The sequence below is a fragment of the Gadus chalcogrammus genome, unplaced genomic scaffold, assembly GCF_026213295.1.
Source record: "Gadus chalcogrammus isolate NIFS_2021 unplaced genomic scaffold, NIFS_Gcha_1.0 GACHA110, whole genome shotgun sequence".
In the NCBI taxonomy this organism is placed as follows: domain Eukaryota; kingdom Metazoa; phylum Chordata; class Actinopteri; order Gadiformes; family Gadidae; genus Gadus; species Gadus chalcogrammus.
Window position 1 is genome coordinate 24,283 of NW_026613545.1, and position 22,105 is coordinate 46,387.

The window sequence follows — 22,105 nt, forward strand, 5'->3', positions numbered from 1 at the left end:
ATTAGGTAGGCCCATCTAATAAATCTCTGTCTAATCAATGCTTCATTTTGTTTGTCAGTTTAATTTTGTTACAAGTTGAATGCAAATGAGCACTGTTATAATTCCAAAAGGCACAAGCTCTTACTTGGCTGTTTTCAGTCTGTGTTTTTAGTTGTATGGCACATAATGATGGCATTTGGGCTTAAAAAGCGAAACATATATTTTTTCTTCTAGACCAATTGATTTGAAAATGTACAATTTCCTAATACTAGAAGCACTTCTGATCAGATATTAAAGAGATGTAATGCAAACAAACACATTTATACTTATTTTCTCACCCAATGAGAATCGATAAGAGAATCGATAAGGAATCGGATCGATAAGCAGAATCGGAATCGGAATCGGAATCGTGAAATTCTTATCAATTCCCATCCCTAATTGTAACAATTCAAAAGATGCAAAAGGATGCTTTGGAGATCCAAATTTTGGAACATAAGTTAAAGGTGGGTGAGGTGGAAACGGGGATACTGTTCCCTGCTCTAAAAACATACCCAATATGAATGACTTTGTGCTTTCAGGAAATAAAGAAATCCTCATAAAAAGTAGATTGTCTTTATTAGAACATCGGGCTGTGGTGGGACAAGTTATTTTGTTGAACAGTTTACTCAAAGGGTTTTACTTCAGTGAACATTGCAGACGATTATGCTGAGCTGCGTGTAGAGAAGAACAGCATCTGGTTAAAAGCAGTACCAGGGACTTTTCTGCCTTGCATTCTTAAAATGAGTTTCTTGACTTGCAGCAGTTATAGGTCCGTGGTTAGTCAGCTACTCTGATCATGGGAAAGCCACAACGTTAAAGTGACTGTAGTACAGAGCGGGTGGGATGCACGGGGCAGATCATTCTACTCATGCGTTAATTGCGTCAAAAAACTTAAACTTAAACTTCAAGCATGCCCCCGGTGCGTTTGACAGTTAACATGGGGGCTGAGAAGGTGGTCTAAATAAATGATGGATTGCGCTTAAAAACGATAGCAACGATAGAAAATGATCAGGAAAATAAAGTATATCCAACCGGGGTCTTAATAATCGTTCCTCACGGAGATTCCTTCTGAGGATCGTAGCCTCTACGTACACAGGCTCTCGTAGAAAAGGACATGCCATTTCTAACACTTCCTTCTGTCGGAGAGCTGCCTTCAGCCTTATAGACAACAAACTCAGAGTAGGTCTAACCACCTCCCGAGCAGGTTAGACCCACGGCGTATGTTGCCGCAGCAACTAACTCTCGGTTGCGCTGAACCTGCTACCTGAAACGGAAAATCCAGAGTTTCCACTAACTCAGAGCGAACAAACTCGGGGTTGCCTCAAAACCAGCTACCTGAAACAGGCCTCAGGACATGTGCTGAGCATCTGGTTTGGGGACCGATCCATGGTGCCCAGTGGTGGTAGCTCGGGGCAACAACAAAGGGGTTCTTCTCACCTACTATTGAAATAGTTGCGTAAAGCATTTGTTTAGAAAATGATATCACATAATCTCAAACAGAGACAAAACATTGTTATTCTTAAAAGCTGGTTTGACTTTGTTCATGACTTACATGGAATTAAACCTCTGCTGAGCATTTCTCTCGTCACAGCATCCCAGAACTGTTCGATGTCCACATGACCATCATAGTTGTCTGGTGGGCTTTCAATGTCACTGACTGGTAAAAAAAGATAGATATGATGTTGGTGTCAACATGAAAAAAATAAATCATGGGAGCACGCTGCTCCAAAAAAAAAATCAAAAAGAAAAAAATCCAATATTTTAACTCCATTATAGTTATAATATTGTTGAGATGACAGTAATTTGGAGAAAGGCGCTATTGTGAAAGCGTTGAGTGAATACATTTTGTGAAACATTTTATTAAATACCCCTTTTTTGTGAAGATCCATTACTATAACTGATGGATTGTATCCACAGGATATACATGCATACATGTATTCATGGTCAGTTAAAGCCTCGAAGTGTAAATAGGCCTGCAGAACCCTGTCCTTGTTCGGGAAGGACATTTTTTCTGTAGCTTCAAAAGTGTCAAGAAGTCTACTGACAGCAGTGTGTGTCTGGAAAAATGGAGAGAAATGCAATTAATCATTTAACAATTCAAACATCTTTATTTTAAGATACTTTTGTTATTGAGTCACATTTTAGGTCAGCCCTGAAACACTACTAGCCTGGCACCGCCCGCCTACGTACTTCCGCTCAATTTTCATTTCCCTTCAGTATCAGTCTGGGCCTGTGGTATATTCGTAGGTTTTCTCCAGACAGATTTTTGCCGGTCCAATCAGCGAACAGAGGGAGTGGCTCAGAAGCCGGCGCATGAAATATGTCACGACCAAACGTAATGCGTTTTGGTTAGCAGATCCAGAGTGGTACTGGCCAGATCCAATAGTTTGAAACTTCAACAGACACCCGCCTTCAAGTGAGTTAACGTTTGTCAATTGAGCGATTCCAGACCTTGTGTACAAATGAAATGAAGTACGATGGTCTGGTATGACCAGGTTAAAACACTACAGCTTGTGACAATAAACAATACTTATTTACAGTTTTAATAGATTGTGTGAATCCTGTCCTTTTGTTGCTGATAAAATAGGCTGTGTCTATAATGGGATATAATATAATGAATATTATATTTTGTAATATTCATTATAAAATATAATGAATTATGTGAGGTGACTATGGCAAGATAGTATAAGGTCATAATGAGGACAATATAAACAGAATGCTCTACTTTTCTACTGTATCATAGTTTATGTATTTAAGTTAACACAAAATATACAGAGTAATGTGGTTTCACCTGTATTCCATTCCTTAACGACAGGCACAAGTGCAGGGACAGGATCAGATGGTCGTCAAAATTGTGGACACCATCCTCCCACTCCTGGTACCTGTACACCATGTTGCAGTCCAGGCATACTCTCCTGTAGGTTGATATTCCTTAAAAGAAAATGTAATGCCACAATTGTTGAATATCTTATGCTTGCCTTCTCAGATCAGCAGAGAATATTATTTTACTATGAATTGAATGTGGCATCATGATTTGATTTGAGGTATGAGAAGCATGAAGTAATGAAATAATTACCTTCAATGACACTATTGGCTGACAGAATCCTCCCTTTAGAGGTTATCAGTACAGGGTCACTGAGCATGCAATCACATTCCATACATCTGGTTTCTTTTGGAATCAAATGCCTTGGATAGCCATTCAACACATGGGCATCTCTGCTCTGTTGTATGAGAGCCTGTGGTATTTCAGCAGGGAGCTTTTTATTCGCCGCGATGTACTTCAGCATTCTTTCTACCCCTTTGTCCCTTGGTGGATAGTTTCCCTCTTCCCGCTGACTGCCGTCCTGCTCTGAAGTCAGTTGTGGTGGTAGGGTTCCCTCTGAATCGGTGGACTTCAGCCTCCTAAACAAGTGCCTTTTTGTTTGAAAAAGGTGCCATTTACCTATGGCTTTATGTTTGCATGCCTGTTTTGGTTTGGCGCAAGGACAATGCCAACTATTTTTTTTGCTGTCATAAGCTACAATGGTCCTTTGAAGCCTGCTATAATAGGACACCTTGGGCTCGTACACAGAAATGTGATACTTGGCTGGTGGTCCACCAATTGTGAGTTCCAAAGACAGGGGCACACCTTCAGCATCTGCCTCCTTTTGCCGCTGTATGAGGCTTGCTTTCCGCTCCTCTCCAAACCATTTGTTTTGAACCATCAAAACCAAGGATTCCTCAGATAAAACAGGAACTTTGCTCTCTGACCGTGGGCAGTATGACAGTGACCTTAGATGATGACATTCAAAGGGTAATATCCTGGATCGTACGGCAAATTCTGCATTCAGTTGGCATTGGTTCAACTCACATACAATTTTCTGTGTAGGTCCCCATGTTTTTTTTATCACGTGTATGGGTGTTGCTGGACCATGAAACGACTTTTCAACCGCAAACACACCATTTTTTGGATCGATGCACTGACATGCCAAATGTCTTTCTTTCGAGACAACCTCAAAAGAATCGACGTGCTTCCGGCGTATGTGGGTCTTGTAATTCTTACGGTTTAATTGGAGGTTGCAGTGTGAACAAGTCACCTTTGCTATTTGTCTCACAGGAGGGACTTGTCTCACAGCAGGGGCCACTGGGGTAACTGGAGGGGTCGCTGGGGTGACTAGAGGGGCCACTGGTGTGAATGGAGGGGCCACTGGTGTGGATGGAGGGGCCACTGGAGGGGCCACTGGTGTGAATGGAGGGGCCACTGGGGGGGGCCACTGGAGGGGCTACTGGTGTGAATGGAGGGGCCACTGGAGGGGCCACTGGTGTGAATGGAGGGGCCACTGGTGTGAATGGAGGGGCCACTGGAGGGGCCGCCACTGGTGTGAATGGGGGGGCCACTGGAGGGGCCACTGGAGGGGCCACTGGGGGGGCCACTGGAGGGGCCACTGGGGGGGCCACTGGATGGGCCACTGGTGTGAATGGAGGGGCCACTGGTGTGAATGGAGGGGCCACTGGAGGGTCACTGGAGGGGCCACTGGTGTGAATGGAGGGGCCACTGGGGGGGCCACTGGAGGGGCCACTGGTGTGAATGGAGGGGCCACTGGTGTGAATGGAGGGGCCACTGGAGGGGCCACTGGTGTGAATGGAGGGGCCACTGGGGGGGCCACTGGAGGGGCCACTGGTGTGAATGGAGGGGCCACTGGGGGGGCCACTGGAGGGGCCACTGGTGTGAATGGAGGGGCCACTGGTGTGAATGGAGGGGCCACTGGAGGGGCCACTGGGGGGGCCACTGGGGGGGCCACTGGAGGGGCCACTGGAGGGGCCACTGGAGGGGCCACTGGGGTGACTGGAGGGGGCCACATGTCTCTCTGGAGGGGCCTCTGGGGTGTTGTGCGATTCCAGGTGCTTTAAAATCTGTTTTCGGTCTATAATTGTTATTGCACAATTACAACAATGAAAGTGCGTCTTCTTCCTGCAATCTAAACCGCACTTTATGATTGTGAACTCTGAAAGAAGAAATATACAAGATATACAATTAATAATAACTGCTTTCATAATGGACATATTTTAAATAGTGTATTTAAAATGGTATCAAATATATAATAATAATAATAATAATAAGAAGAAGAAGAAGAAGAAGAAGAAGAAGAAGAAATTAAGAAAATATACCTCTGTATTTAACCGAGGCATGGCATGTGATGTGATAGTCGATAACACATTTTGATGCTTTGTATTGGCAGAAGGGGCAGTGATGAAGACCGCTGCAGCTGTCCAGATGTATTTCAGGGCTCTCGCCATCCGCAATTACACTGACGTGTCTCTAAAAGTAAAAGAAAACCAGTATAAACATAAAAGCAGTTTTCTACAAAAAAACATTGCAGCGTTTCGGTTTTCTATTTTTCGGCTGCTTTGTATAAGATGGCGTGTGCATATACACGATGTAATTAGACTAAAATAATATTGATATTCGATTTCTGTGGACTCTTATGAACATTTCAAGACCCAACATGAAGTATCAACTCATTGCTAAGGATATCCACAACGACGATAAAGTATGCACCAAGGGTGGGGGAGGGTGAGGGGGGCTATTTTGACCTAAGACACTAGAATATATTTGATCTATATTCACTAAACATATTTATTCCACCGAATGGTTGACATTGGTTGACATTCCTGAGATTCTAAGCTTTCCAACGGTGTATGACATGACTATATCACTCAACCTTATGATGCTGAAAATTGACCTAGCATGTTGGGGGGAACATGCTAGGTGTAACTAAAACTTTCCCGCCGGCGGGAATTGACGATTAAGTAGTTAACAAGACATAATACACAATTGCATGAATATTACTAAATATATTAAGAATTTTGACAGTCTCACTTACTTGCATGTTTTAGCCATCACTCGCTCGGGCGGGCACACTCTAATTTCTGGTAATTTCTGGTAAATTTCAGGGGATCAGAAATGCTGTTGATGCTGACCAGTCCTCCTCAATGTGAACTGAGTGCCCGCCCCCTCCATGTGGACTGAGTGCCCGCCCCCTCCATGTGGGCGGAGGGCCGGCCCCCTCCATGTGGGCGGAGGGCCGGCCCCCTCCATGTGGGCGGAGGGCCGGCCCCCTCCATGTGGACTGAGTGCCCGCCCCCTCCATGTGGGCTCCGTCTGCGGGCTGCAGTCAGGGGCTTCTCGCTGGGGGAGGGCCTTGGAAGAACAGGAGGGTGGGGGCCTGCACGCGAGTGAGACCGTGTTGGGGGTTGCCGGGGTAACCGGGGTTTGTTTTGTGTCGGTTTTCTGCCGTTGGTTACAATGTTACGCGTTTCAGTGACCTGGTTTTGGTTCATTAAAACCACCTTCAACTAATAATGACTAAACATCATTATGTCACCGGCGAGGTCGTTGCAGTACTAAAAAAATAACGCTTAGTTTTGTACTTAGTTTTTGTAAATAACGCTTAGGGGGTGGGGCATTGGAGGAAGGCGGGATGATTTGAATGTGCTGTAATTCTCAAATGCAACAAAGGTGAGAGTCCCTTTAAGCTGGGATTCTGAAAATATAATTTCAGTTCTGATGAACACTATAACAATATTACTATCACTGATGAATACTGTTCAAATATTACTATCACTGATGAATACTGTTATAATATTACTATAACTGATGAATATTATCACAATATTACTGTTACCAGGATGGCCTTGCGGCGGTGGAAGGATTGGAGGCAGAGTGAACGATGTTAGTAAGTAACTGAATTTATTCAGGCACAATAATGTCCATCAGGAGGCAAAAATGAAAAATGAATGAACAAAAACAATCAATAATTCAAAATAACTTTCAATAATCTAAACTTTCAATAAAACCACTGCCAGCTGGGCTACCACCACACCAGGCCAGGCTCCCACCACCACCAGCTGGGCCTCCACCATTGCCAGCTGAGCTACACCAGGCCAGACTCTCACCACAACAGGTTGGGCTCCCACCACAGCAAGCTGGGCTTCTACTACACCAGGCCAGGTCCCTACCAGTGCCTGCTGGGTCTCCACCAGCTGGGCTTCCATCATACCAGGCCAGGCTTTCTCCACCTCTAACTGAGTTCTCACCACAATATGGGACATGTTCACAAAATGTGCTACAACCTCAAGTAACTCATCCAACAAAGAAAAAACTAAATTCGCTAAATCCGGCAATTAAGAAGCAACACAAAATGCCTTTCTTTAAAACCCTTAATAATGCCAAAACCATTTGGGACTCAAGATCTAAACCAAGCGGAATTCTACTGGGCCATATTAACATTCGCAGCATTGTCAACAAAACTGAGCAAATGGAACATTTATTGAGTGACTCTAATATTGACATACTTGGTGTATCTGAAAGTTGGTTGACACATTCATCATCTACAGCAGCTATCAGTATTCCAGGATATAATGTATTTAGAAAAGATAGAGAAACAGGGCGAGGAGGGGGAATATTAATCTATGTCAGAGACAAGTTTAAATGTGAACTAATAAGGTGGCCTAAAGAAGTTAATGTTGAGTGTATTGGTCTTAATATATCACTTAGTTCTGCAATGTATTTTACTGTGATTTGCGTGTATCGACCTCCTTCAGCAAAGGATGTATTTTATGACCATCTTAAGACAATTTTAAATCATTGCAGCTCTAAAAAGGAAATCACCCTTCTTGGTGATTTTAATATCAACTGGGACATCAAGTCAGATAGGAAAAAAATTAAGCAGCATACAGACAAGTACAATTTGACGCAAATTATAAAAGGGCCAACAAGGATAACAAATACGTCACATACAACAATTTATCTAATATTTACTAATAAACCTGAAAGAATTTCTAAGACTTTTAATCTATTATCTGGATTATCAGATCAATTTGATCCTGTACTTGAGGAAAATTAAGAGGACGCACCTAATGGCATCCACTAGAGGTCAACAATACTATTTCATACCCAAAAGCCAGCAACAATTCCTGAATGAGGAAATCCAAAATGTAGATTGGTCTAATATTTTAGAAAATAATGACATCGAGGCCAGCTCAGATAGTTTCATTAAAAAATTAAATGACATTGTAACGCACTTTACAAAAAAAGGTAATTCCAAGCGAAGTAAAAATTATCTGCCCTGGTTGAACAATGAAATTATTAAATTAATGAAAAGTAGAGATAACGCTTTAAAGCAATCTCTAAGAAGAAGAACTGCAAGTGACAGACACATTTTTACATCACTACGAAACAAAGTTCTGAGGATGACTCGCAAATTGAAAGCTGAGTTCTACATTGAGACGATAAAAGGGGCAAATGGTAATGGAAAGCTAATATGGAAAAATTTAAATCAATTATTGAGACGGGACAAGTCTAACTATCTAAGTGATCTACAGCTCCAGGTAAATGATAAGCTAACTAACAATCTAGACATCATTGTAAATTATCTCAACAGATTTTTCATTAGCTCAGTTGAGGAACTGACAAAGCACTTTAACTGCTCGCAGAATCCTCACAATCCTGTCGATGCAAGCAAACCAATGTTTAGCATTGAAGAAATATCTGTCCTGGAGGTAATACAAATAATCTCATCCCTAAAAAGTTCAAAGGCCAGAGATACATTTGGTTTTACTAGTGACTTTTTGAAAACCCATAAAGAGGCTGTTGCTGACCCAATTGCACATCTTGTAAATCTATCCATAAAACAAGGAGCGGTACCATCAACATGGAAGATTGCTAGGGTCGCCCCAGTCTTTAAAGGTCCCATGACATGAAAATCTCAATTTATGAGGTTTTCTAACATAAATATGAGTTCCCCTAGCCTGCCTATGGTTCCCCAGTGGCTAAAACTTGCGTTTGGTGTAAAACGAGCACTAGCTGTTCTGCTCGCCTTTGAAAAAACGGAGGCTCAAGCGCTCTGATTTGGAAATCTGTGCTCATGACTTCATGAGGAATCTCAGCTCCTCCCCTTACTCTGCCTGGCCCGCCCAGAGACGTTGGCCCGCCAATGAGACTCGACCGTGCGAGCGCCACATGTGTGTGTGTGAATACACACACTGTAACGCAAGTGTTTCTTGTCGGTTCTTTGACGTGTCTTGTATTTCCACAACGAGACTGTCGTGGGGGTTATCTGAGCCATGGTTGAGAAGGAATTGGGGGAAAGGAACTTTGGTTTGACTCGCTGAAGTACATGAACTGCGACATGCCGCCGGTTGCCGCGAGGCACCATCGCCCGGCAGTGGGCAGCCGGCAGGTTCAGTCGACTTCAGGTTGATGTGAAAGTGGAAGAACCAGAGACGTCGCAGAACCCGACAAAGTCGTTTGTGATTCATAATATCGTCTGGAGGCGCACATAATATCGTCTGGAGGCCAATTCACACCAACAGCAGAACGGTTATCCAAATAACAAGGAAGTGTACAACACTTGCGTTACAGTCCTGGAGCTCTATATCTAAATAATATCATATAATACATAAATATCTATATCATATAACATATTGTTATATGATATACATATAACAATACATACTCCAGACGATATTATGAATCACAAACGACTTTGTCGGGTTCTGCAACGTCTCTGGTTCTTCCACTTTCACATCAACCTGAAGTCGACTGAACCGCGCGCTGCCGGCTACCCGCTGCCGGGCGATGGTGCCTCGCGGCAACCGGCGGCATGTCGCAGTTCATGTACTTCAGCGAGTCAAACCAAAGTTCCCTTCCCCCAATTCCTTCTCAACCATGGCTCAGATAACCCCCACGACAGTCTCGTTGTGGAAATACAAGACAAGGCAAAGAACCAACAAGAAACACTTGCGTTACAGTGTGTGTATTCACATTGATGTGGACGTTGAAGAACCAGGAACGTCGGAGAACCCAACGCGGTCGTTTGAGATTCATAATATCGGCTCACACAGCTTTTGGCCGTGATAATATATATTATATGATATAGATATCTGTGTAGGCTATATGATAATATTTAGATATAGAGCTCCAGGACTCCCGTGTGTTCTAGAATATTTACAGAACACGGCTAAAGGGTGTGCGCCTCGCCATTGCGATACATCCACTGTAAACAGAACGCATGGTGGCTGCAAGCTGCTCAGGGCCACACCCCCACCCTCCTCCTTGACACGCCCACCGAAACAGCGCATTTGGGGGAAGCTCAATGTGCGACTGGCTCGGAGTGGCTGTAACTCTGCACCACGGCTGAATTTAGGGAACGTCTTTGAATAATGTGTTAGTTGCCCACTAATACCTATATTAAAGAATACATAAAATAGCATGTCATGGGACCTTTAAGGCTGGGGACAAAACAAAATCTGATAACTATCGACCAATAAGTATCTTGCCCATAATTTCCAAAGTAGCAGAGAAATGGGTTACCAGAAAACTGACAGAACACTTAAATAATGGCTATGCCACTCTTCATCCAATGCAGTTTGGATTTAGGAAACTTCACTCAACAGAGACTGCTACTTGCTATTTCCTGGAAAACTTAAAAAGCCTGCTGGATAAAGGCGGCTTTGTAGCTGCGGTATTTCTAGATTTAAAGCGTGCTTTCGACACCATCAATCATGACTTGCTTATTGCCAAATTAACCCATTTTAACTTCTCAAACAGCGCCCTCTGTTGGATGAAATCATACCTGTCAGACAGGAAACAGGCAGTTCAAATTGGTGATTCATCATCTTCTTATCTAACTTGTTCTGCTGGAGTACCACAGGGCTCAATATTGGGCCCTGTTTTATTCAGCCTGTATGTCAATAACTTACCAGATGTCTGTAGAAATATTAAAGTGCAACTATATGCTGACGATACTGTATTATACTGTCATGCCAGCTCAATCAAAGAAGCTGCTGCAGTACTCTCAGGAGCCATGGTGCCAGTGTCCCATTGGCTCCAAAACTGTTGTCTACATCTGAATACAAAGAAAACTGTTTGTATGTTGTTCGCCCGACAGCCAACTGCGGGACAGCAACCATCAGTCATGGTTGGTGGTGAGAGACTTGAGGTGGTTGAATATTTTAAGTACCTCGGGGTCATCTTCGATCCTAACCTTAATTTTAAGCAGCATGTTAAGAAAGTTAAAAACACAATTAAATTTAATTTATCAAATTTCAAGCATATAAGACCATTCCTGACTATGGAGACAGCAAAGACTTATATGCATGCAATGATATTTACTCACATCTCGTACTGTTACACAACATGGTCACATACATCTGAGAGCACTTTAAAACCAATCAAATCTTTATTCAAGAGAACTCTTAAAACACTAGACAAAAAACCTATATACTACCATTATTGTAAAATTACAAATAAACACAAAATCATGTTTTTGGATGTCTGTCTAATCTTTAAGGTTCTGAACGGTCTAGCCCCTCCACCATTACAGAATTTTATAAAGAAGAAATCCTCTACAATAAATACACGAGCACTAACTAGAGGTGACTGCGAAATACAACGCCGCAAGACCAAATTTGGTCAAATGGTGGTGTCCATCAGAGGAACACAGTCCTGGAATATATTACCAACACATGTTAGAGACTGTGCCACTTACACCACCTTTAAAAAAAAACTTAACCAGTGGTTAGTAGCAAGCCAGACCTGCTCTCATATGTAACCTTTGGTCATTCTAATTTTTTAACATGGACTCTTGATGTGGGGACCTATTTTGTGTGTAAAAGTGTTTTTTTAATCTATTTTGTATACTGGTATGTTGTTTTTATGTTCTTGACTTGCCTTAGGACAACGGATGAAAATTAGCAATTAAGCTAACTCCGGCATATTTATATTGATGCTCTGGCTGACATATTGATTAATGTGCACTGTCCTAATCAAATAAATAAATAATAATAATAATAAATAATCTGAAACAACCGTCTTCCCCTCGGCACTAATTAAGCCCTTGGCTGATCTAAGGGCCAGGTGTTGTCACCCGCTCACCTCAGACTAGTGGTGGTTCGGTCGCGAACTGATTCGTTCGAATGAACGAATCGCTAGAACGAACCAACCGAACTGGTTCTTCTCTCTCGTTCGCCTCGTTCGTCTCGTTCGTGACTCAGAATTGACTCCTCCCAGACCCACGACTCGCTGACAGTTCGTTCACTCACTCATAGTGTGAGTGGCGAAGACGAGAGACCGAGGAGACTCACGAGAGCCAGACAATCGTATGCAAGCCAGAAATAAACCGATTCCTTGGGGGAAAAAACTAAGAGGCTTAGTGAACGTACGATAATACGATTAAATATCAGTGAAATGGTAAATGCATGTTGTCTTTGTATTTTCTGTGTCATGCCAGATTAATAAAATATTTGAATGTCTCGTCAATGTCTTGTTCTTTCGTGGTTCGTTCTGCTGCACGCGACCTGGGACCCCCACCATGGTGGATCTTGATCGATTCTTGAGTGGGGGTGGCCATCTTCACAATAGTGTTGTTACTGTTAACCCAAGAAAAATTAAATATGCCCAGAATAAACACAACTGTACACAAATTACTGTCAGAAACGGTGGACAAGGTCAAACAAATTGCGGACCACTTCCATCGAAGCTCCTTGTCGGCGGAGAAGCTAAGGGCCACTCTGCTTCAAGTGGGTCAGCCAGACCTGAAGGTTCTGCAGGATTGCCCCAACCGGTGGAACTCAACCTACTTCATGTTGAAGCGTTTTGTGAGACTGAGGGAGGCCATCATCACCACCCTGGCTTTGGTGAATCCAGCAGTGACCACCTTGACCCATGATGAGTGGGCGGCCATTGAAGAGGCATGCGAGGTGCTTCAGCCATATGAAGAGGTGACAGTGGAGATCAGTGGAGAAGGGTGTGTATTTTATCTATTTATATATGACACATGGTAATGGCAATACATAGATAAAAGGTCAATATATAAAAATATGGTCAATAAATCAATATACATATAGTATTTAAAGAAATAAATAAATACATGGATAATAAATAGATAAACAAATTCATAAATATTTTATTTAAAAAACATTTAAAAAAGGTTCCTCATAACAAAGATGACCCACTATAACTGTGTCCTTTCTGTGTCCTATCTGTAGCTACGTGACTGCCTCCAAAATAATTATTTTGGCACGGGGTCTGCAGAGGGTCAATGCAAACCATCTCACTCAACGCTGAGATGGCAAAGCGTTTCCATAGGATCGAGTTCAACGCCTTGCTGTCTGAATCCTCCATCCTTGACCCCAGATTCAAGAGGAAGACCTTCTCTGATGACCAGGCAGCCACCGAGGCCATCCAAAGGCTCACAACTGCTGCAGCACAGGCGACCATCTCCAATCCATCCCAGCAGGAAGCTCTGGTGGAAGAAGGAGCTTGCGGGTGGACGAGCCACAGAGGAGAGCATGGTCTGGGGTGACTTCGACCAGCAGGTCTCAGGGCTCGTTAGTCACCTTAGTGCAGGTGCGGAAGCGACCCTCGAGATCCGGTCCTTCCTGCAAGAGGCACTGATCCCTAGGTCCTCCAACCCTCTGACCTGGTGGAAAAGTAGATCGTTGATCTATCCGCGGCTCACTCAGCTGATGCTGGAGAGATTGTCTGTGATCGCCACGTCAGTGCCACCTGAACGTGTGTTCTGCAAGATGGGGCTGATAATTTCAGAGAGGCGCAGCCGTCTGTCTCCCTCCAAGGCGCAACAAGTCATGTTCCTGAATGCGAACCTGGAGTGAACATTCAGGCTTCTTCAGTTCCCAGAGGTTCTTGGGTTTTGTTTCTGCCATCACTGTTGGTCAAAGGACAAAAATGTTTGTTAAATGGCAATGTTCGGTTTTGTTCCCTACCCCCGAGGATGGACACTGGGTTACAGCGCCCCTCACAACCCCCCCCCCCCCCCCCCCCCCCCGAGGATGGACAATGGGTTACAGCGCCCCTCACAACCCCCCCACCTGAGGATGGACACTGGGTTACAGCGCCCCTCACAATCCCCCCCCCCCCCCCGAGGATGGACACTGGGTTACAGCGCCCCTCACAACCCCCCCACCACACCCCTTTCAAGTGTATATTGTATATAGTTCTCTGCAAACCTATGGTGGCATCATGCCTTCAGTGTGCATATTGTAAATAGTTCTCTGCAAACCTATGGTGGCATCATGCCTTCAGTGTGCATATTGTATATAGTTCTCTGCAAACCTATGGTGGCATCATGCCTTCAGTGGGCATATTGTATATAGTTCACTGCAAACCTATGGTGGCATCATGCCTTCAGTGTGCATATTGTATATAGTTCTCTGCAAACCTATGGTGGCATCATGCCTTCAGTGTGCATATTGTATATAGTTCTCTGCAAACCTATGGTGGCATCATGCCTTCAGTGTGCATATTGTATATAGTTCACTGCAAACCTATGGTGGCATCATGCCTTCAGTGTGCATATTGTATATAGTTCTCTGCAAACCTATGGTGGCATCATGCCTTCAGTGTGCATATTGTATATAGTTCTCTGCAAACCTATTGTGGCATCATGCCTTCAGTGTGCATATTGTATATAGTTCTCTGCAAACCTATGGTGGCATCAGGCCTTCAGTGTGCATATTGTATATAGTTCTCTGCAAACCTATTGTGGCATCATGCCTTCAGTGTGCATATTGTATATAGTTCTCTGCAAACCTATGGTGGCATCATGCCTTCAGTGTGCATATTGTATATAGTTCTCTGCAAACCTATGGTGGCATCAGGCCTTCAGTGTGCATATTGTATATAGTTCACTGCAAACCTATGGTGGCATCATGCCTTCAGTGTGCATATTGTATATAGTTCTCTGCAAACCTATGGTGGCATCATCCCTTCATTGTGCATATTGTATATAGTTCTCTGCAAACCTATGGTGGCATCATGCCTTCAGTGTGCATATTGTATATAGTTCACTGCAAACCTATGGTGGCATCATGCCTTCAGTGTGTATATTGTATATAGTTCTCTGCAAACCTATTGTGGCATCATGCCTTCAGTGTGTATTGAACAACCGCACATAAAAAGGTTGCACATATTATATTGATATTTTATCGTATTTGTCTAAGTGCATACTTGACTCTTGTGTATAATTCCCAATTATTATTGATGTATTTGCACTTTTAATCTTGCTGAATTCTACAAGGCAAATAAATTAAGTTACAACTTAGTTCCCCGGCTCCATTCGTCTTTGTAAGGAAATGTTCTATTTTGTCTTTATTATTTTGTCAGAATGCACCAGAATGCTTAGTTTTATGTGAAAATCACAATAAAATCTACTGGGAAGGATGCCCCCAGAACCCCCTACAGGGGTTTGGTTTACAAACTTTTAGCCCCCCCTAAAATAAAATTCACCAGCCGCCACTGTGTGTGAATAATTTTATTATTTATATATTTTGATATTATTAAACCTTTTTTTTTAATCAAATCTATTAGATCTCAGAATGATTTCATAGTCAAAAATATGTTAAAGTTTGTGTTCCACAGTTGACACAGTAGCTCATTCAGTGTTGAGGGATAGGCCTATTGTAGCCTACGGTTAAAAAGGAAAACTCAAATGTGTTATATTGGCTTTGATAATAATAATAATACACATACACATACGTTCTTAATAGGGTAACTAACTTGTAACAGTATCGAATTACATTTTCAAAGTAACCTTCCCATACTGTAGCTGAATAAATGGCACACACTGTTGCATGCACTGCACCAGGAGTAGGTTATAGTTATAACTAGGCTATAGTTAGTTAGCTTCAACGATACATGAAGTAAACATACTTGGAACGTCTATGTAGGCCTACGCAGCAGCACTATGCGCAGATGCCGCATGATATGCCGCACGGCATATCATTATTAACTAACGCATTATCTCTGAGGTAAAGTAAAGCCTCAGGTGGTTCGTTACATTTTCTTGTCGAGTAGCCTGGTGTTTACATTTTAGGGTTAGGGTTAGGGTTACACATTGTTCGTTTATCTCGGGTATTTTTTTAATATTTACAATTAACGATATTGACTCACCTTTCAGGATAAAGTCAGCAGCTGATGGCCGACTTAAGTTCCACGATCCTTTGAGAGTCTGAGTCTGACAGACTCAGAGTCAGCAGAACCGTGCACAAACACATTCCATGACCATGATTCGATTCACCATTCGATTCATTCGAACAGCTCGCGAGAGATGTACTCCTCCGGCACCTGATAGGTGATCTTTGGGCCGAGAGTAGGGTGAAACTCATGGCTGCGGCTGCCCACTGTGAACCTTGCACGTGTAGCGGTTGCGTACTCTCTCGTTGCGTTGTGTGATTGAGACCACGATGGAACCATTGGCAGCCAGCCGTTTATTCTGGTGGAATATTTGACAAAGAAAATGTCAAATATTTTTTAATACAAATGCATCACAGAACTTTCTACTGCTGTTTAGAGGGCCCTCTAGTGGCGCTTGAACGCTAGTCCTCTAGTAGCATTTGAGCGCAATTGGCGCTTGAACACGTCAGCATCCATCGGGAGAATCGAGTGAAAACACAAGGACATAAAACGTGAAAATGAAACATAAATTAGAAAATTATGCAAACGATTATGAGAACATTGAAAAAAAAAAAAGGGTCCCTTTTGTATTACAAAGGCATTCTTACAACATATGCTCACACACTGTTTAAAAGGCCACGGTGTCCCTCTTCAGGATCCTCCAGCGGTCCTTCAGCATGACGCCCGTGCGGCCGTTGTAGTCGTGGTCCAGCAGCATGCGCTTCCAGTTGCCCTCGCCGTGCTTCCTCACGGCCTTGGTCAGAACCTCGTCCACTTCTTAAAACAAAATACCATCAGCACATAAAAGCAGAAGCTTTCAGCAGACCCTCGTCCATGAAGGGCGTCCACTTCTGAAAACAAATTAGACACAATCGTCACATGCATCGTCTGGTCGATTAGCAGAAGCTTTCATCAGGAGTCTCCAAAAAGAAGTCTCAGTCCTCGGCACACTTCTTTAAAATCAGCCTATTCTATATTCTGTATTCTATTCCTCGTTCAATAAAACTCTTTGGGGTGAAGCATCTCCACACAGAACCTTATTGCCAAACAGGGTCCTCAACACGGATCAGAATCCCACTTGAGGCTCACCTTCCGGCCCTTCTTGGGCGGCGGGGCGGGGGCAGTGGCGGACTGGGCGGACAGCCGGGGGCTCTCTGCAGAGACGGTGGGAGGGGAGAGTGAGGGGAGCTCAGCTAGCACCAATCAGCTTCAAATACTTAGAGCAGGGCTCTTCAACAGGGAGTCCGCGGAGGTACTGCAGGGGGGTCGCGAAAGTTTTTGTTGATTAGACATTTTTTTTATATTACCCCCGCAATTGTTTCCACAAATCTAAATGTCTTTAACTACACATTAACATGAATCCAACACATTAGCCGCGTTTACATGGACACTTTTGATCCGATGGAGAGAGCTTTTCTCTGCCTGCTCCTTCAATTAAGAAGAAGGATAGTTTAATATGAAACACAATTTTATACAATATATAAGTAGGGGTTCCCCGCTCCATCTCTCCGTCAGTTTGGGGGTCCTTGGCTGGGAAAACGTTGAAGTTTAGTTTATTCGTTTAACAAAGAATTAGTCTCACCATTCAACATATTTAGATTTGGAAGTTGTAACATAGATTTGGAATTTCCTTGTGCTGGCTCCTTGAAGAAGAGGCCCTCTGTGGCCCAACGGTTGGCCAGAGAGGTAAAGGAGAGAGTGGGGATTTCTCCCAGAAAGAGCAAGAGGGCAGTCATTGCCCTGAAAAGACTAACCGTTTTTAGTCATTCACAGCGTGGTCTTACCTTCACAATGACAAATTAACAACACAAATGAAAAGATTATCCATGGAATAGTCCCTTCCATTTCGGTGGAAAACTTTCCAATTCTTCTGTAAAATATTAGCAGTGATACATCCTTTTAGAAGTTCACGTGAATGTAAAAGCTCCAAGGTGGATAGGCAATCTTCATATATTGTATTTAGCCAGAGAAACGCTTGTGTACTCTCTGGCTTTACAGAGAGTACACAAGTAGTGGTGAGTGGGGCTTCAGTTTGTAATGTAAACTAGATTTATTTTAACACATTTATATGTATATAAATGTTAGGGTTAGGGTACAGGGTTAAAGTACATCTTCCTCGGCTCTGTGACGAGGAAGATGATAAGAAGATAAGCCCTGCTTCTCCACTTGTTCTTCAGGTGCTCTATATATTGGTCAGGATATTCATCTTTTGATTTCCCTAAAATTGGCATTGGACATGATGATAATCTATTGCCGTACGGGGAAGGTTCGGGACTCAAAGAGAAATGGTTCTTCTTTTCAGTTTGTAAAGAAGGGAGAAGGGAAAATAAGACAACAGTTCAGTGATTTAAAAATATCAAAACAAAATGTAATGTTGCAGAGACACAGACATTTCTGTGTCTCTGTTCTACTGCTCTTTTTGCTTTTATTTGAATTGTCCAAAAGTTTTTTTTTCATGTTTGTTTACACAACCTCGTCTATTGGTAAGGTGCATGCCCCGTGGTCGTGAGTTTGAGTCCGAGACAAAAAACAATCTGTGTTTTCTTGGGAGTATTTTCTAGTTGAAAGGTGGACAAAGTAGTGTTTTAGTCTCGTATCATCCGTCTTCCTGTGGTGGTTTAGCAGCGGATCCAGACGCGGGTCCTCTCAACATCGTAGCCAGAGAAACGCTTTTGTAGGGCTTGTGCGAAACGTCACCTTTGGGGGTTTGAAGGGGTAGTCTGGCGTGAAAGCGATGTCCAGGACTCCTCCCTCGTACACTGAGCCCGGGGGTCTCAGGATGGTGGAGCGCCACTCATAGATGTTGTCTCCCTTGGGCCCGGCGCTGCAATTTGGCGAATTGACAAAGACCGCAAATGCTTTAGAACAAAGACCGCTGGGCTTTTCCCTCTTCGCTCGCCGCTAACTAACCAGGGAATCCTGGTTAGGGTTAGGGGCCTTGGAAACGCTTGGTCGCGTTGAGCTGTTCGTAGCCGATGATGTCCTGTGTGTTCTGCTTCGATGCAGGGAGGGGTCGTTACACCCCCCTCCATAAGAACGAGGTTCCACCTCGTGTTATACATCAAACAAAGTGTCAATATGTCCCAAACTGTCATGGTTCATACGTTACCAATAACTGACAGTCAGTACCGCACTCCCTCCAGGCTGCATCCTCCAATCTACGATTACAGCAGTTTAACAAAATCACTTCAAAAACAACAAAAAGCCATTATACAGAGGCACTTGCATGTATGAATATGATTCAATATGCTCTGGGATCACACTTCACCCAGTTCTATGGTATCCATTTCTCAAAACAGGTGAGCAGACTCTCACCTGGCCGGACTTCTCTCTCCTCATGAAGGCTGGAGCCACAAAGGACAGGCCTGAAAACACACACACACATAGTGCAAGAATATGATGATATTCTTGCACTATTGGTGGATCTTTCCGTTGCTCTATAGCAGGGATGCCGTGGTGGCGGCCCGCGGGCCGGATCCGGCCCGAATAGACATCACATTCGGCCCCGTTACATCAGTGGTTGGGAAGAGTTTTTTTATTTATTTTTTTATTTATAAATTGTATACGTTTTTTTTTTTTGTTAATCAATAAAATGATGATACAATATCAACAAATGTAAATGTACTTTTGTTTTTTATCCTTACTTAATGGTTTTAAGTATAATGATTATTTTTAATTATTTTCCACGTAATCCAAGTTGGTCTTGCCCGTCTCAGTTGCAGCGTGTGCACTGACCAACGTTCTAAGGAACACGTGGCTCCCGCTTGATCCACACGTGGCTCCCGCTCGATCAGTCAGGATGTTATCAAAGAAGCGGAAGGTTGACTCTGAATGTCGTGTCTTTCAGGAGAAATGGAAAGAAAAGTATTTCTTTTGGGAAGTGGGGGGCAAACCTGTATGTTTAATTTGTTCGCAACAAGTGGCTGTGCCAAAGGAGTACAACATCAGACGACATTACGAGACCCATCAGGAGAAGTACAACGAGTACACAGGGCCACGCAGGGCACAAAAGCTAAACGAGCTAGCCTCATCCCTCAGAAAACAGCAATCCGCTTTCTCGAAATGCCGAGAGACATATGAAGGTTCGTTTTAATTCTTCTCAAAGTCTTATTTTTACGACAACTGTAGCTGTTGGGAAAAACGGTCTGTCTAGTTACTGGACCAGATGAAATGAGACGGAGAGGTAATAAAGTCTGTCGGCACGAGGACCTTGGATTTATTAAGTAAAGTGGCAACGGTTATACAGAGTCATAAAGCGTGAGAGATCGAATATGTCCAAGTCCCTAATCAGCGCTGATGGTTCGTCCAGAGCTTCGCCTCCGTGGAAGGTCTGCTTCAGAAGAAGGGGGAAGAGTCTCTGTGTGATACAGTTTTATGCTGTCTCTTCCTCTCGATGAGGTGTGTGCGTTTAAGATGTGTATGGTTCTGTGTGTCTTTGCTTGACCTTGCTTCCCAGGCCCTAGTGTATGCAGGTGTATCTTCTTGTGTTCTTCCTGATGGGGGAGAGCCTCACAGAATCTCCTGTTTGTGGCCCTCCCGTTCTGAGGATGAAACGGTGCATTGTCTGAGTGTTTACCATTGCTTGGAGGAGAAATGGGGCCTTGGTTCTGGCCTTCACCTGACTATGTTATCCAGTATGTGTTATGTGTTAAAAGCTGACTATATTGTATCGTGACTGCCATGTGTTGTGCTCCTCAAGCTAGGGTGGGAGTTAGCTATATTTATATGTGCTCAGCAGGTTATTTTGCCCAACATAGCCTAGTTGTTTTCGAATGGGGATTTCTGTATACTAACATAACATTTTACTTCATGTTTAGGGGCAGTGAAGGCGAGCTATGTCATCGCATGGGAGATAGCTAAAGCTTCCAAGCCTTTCTCTGAGGGGGAATTCGTGAGGACGTGCATCACAAAGGCAGCCGAGCTAGTGTGTCCAGAAAGTCGACAAGCCCTAGCGAACATCAGCTTATCCCGACCTACAGTGACCGAGAGAGTGGAAGAGCTCTCCAGCGACTTGCGCAGCCAACTTAAAGAGAAGATAAAGTCATTCATCGCGTTCTCTATTGCCCTTGACGAGAGCACTGATGTGACTGATACGGCCCAGTTGGCGATATTTATTCGCGGAGTGGATGCTGCCTTGAATGTCACGGAGGAGTTTGTTTCCGTGGTACCCATGACAGACACGACTACAGCTAACGACGTGTTCGTTAGCCTTGTCGGGGCCCTTGACAATCTGGAGGTGGACTGGAGTCGCGCTGTCAGTGTGGCTACGGATGGTGCACCTTCCATGGTAGGAAGAAAGGCCGGGGTGGTCGTGAAGTTGAGAGAAAAGGTACGAGAGGCAAACCCAGACCAGGTATTCTGGAACTTTCACTGTATTTTACACCAAGAGGCGTTGTGCTGCAAAAGTCTGAAAATGGAGCATGTTATGAGTGTTGTTATTGCCACTGTCAATTTTATCAGGGCCAGGGGGCTTAACCATCGGCAATTCGATGCATTTTTATTTGAAAATGACATTCACCAGGGCCTTCCCTATCACACCGATGTGCGTTGGTTGAGCCGAGGCGCAGTGCTCAAACGGTTCTACAAATTACGCAAAGAGATAGACGAGTTCATGCAGGCTAAAGGGAAGCCTGTGGAGGAATTGGACGACCCCGAATGGATCAGAGACCTTGCCTTCTTAGTGGACATTACCGAACATTTAAACGTCTTGAATGTTACTATGCAAGGTCGCAACAAACTCGTTACCGAGTATTATGACAGTGTCCGTGCCTTTCAAAATAAACTTGCGTTATGGAAGGCACAGCTCAGCCAGCGCAATGCAGCCCATTTCCCATGTTTAAAATCTCTGTCTGTCAACCATCAGAGCATGGTCAAGTATGCAAGCTTGCTTTCCGGCCTCATGCACGAGTTTGACTCACGATTCACGGTTTTCACTGAACTGGAAAAGGACTTTGCGCTTTTTCGCTCTCCATTCACGACGGATGCTTCCGAGGTCCCAGAGGGGATGCAAATGGAACTGATAGACTTGCAATGCTGTGCGCGGTTGAAAGATGCGTATGCATCTACTGGTATTGAATCATTTTACCAGTCTTTGCCACCCGAGTACCCAATTATCACTGCCTTTGCAGGTAA

At 43.7% G+C, this 22,105-nt stretch overlaps 1 protein-coding gene across 1 annotated transcript; it reads right to left on the reverse strand.

Annotated features, from left to right (window-relative positions):
* Positions 1-506: 506 nt before the first annotated feature.
* LOC130378883 (uncharacterized) lies at positions 507-3,812 on the reverse strand. The gene is made up of 4 exons (XM_056585488.1): positions 3,095-3,812; positions 2,810-2,949; positions 1,887-2,075; positions 507-1,675 (listed from the first exon to the last, which is right to left on the reverse strand). The coding sequence occupies exons 1-4, from the start codon at positions 3,720-3,722 to the stop codon at positions 1,604-1,606; spliced, it is 1,029 nt and encodes a 342-aa protein (XP_056441463.1). The 5' UTR covers positions 3,723-3,812; the 3' UTR covers positions 507-1,603.
* Positions 3,813-22,105: the final 18,293 nt, after the last annotated feature.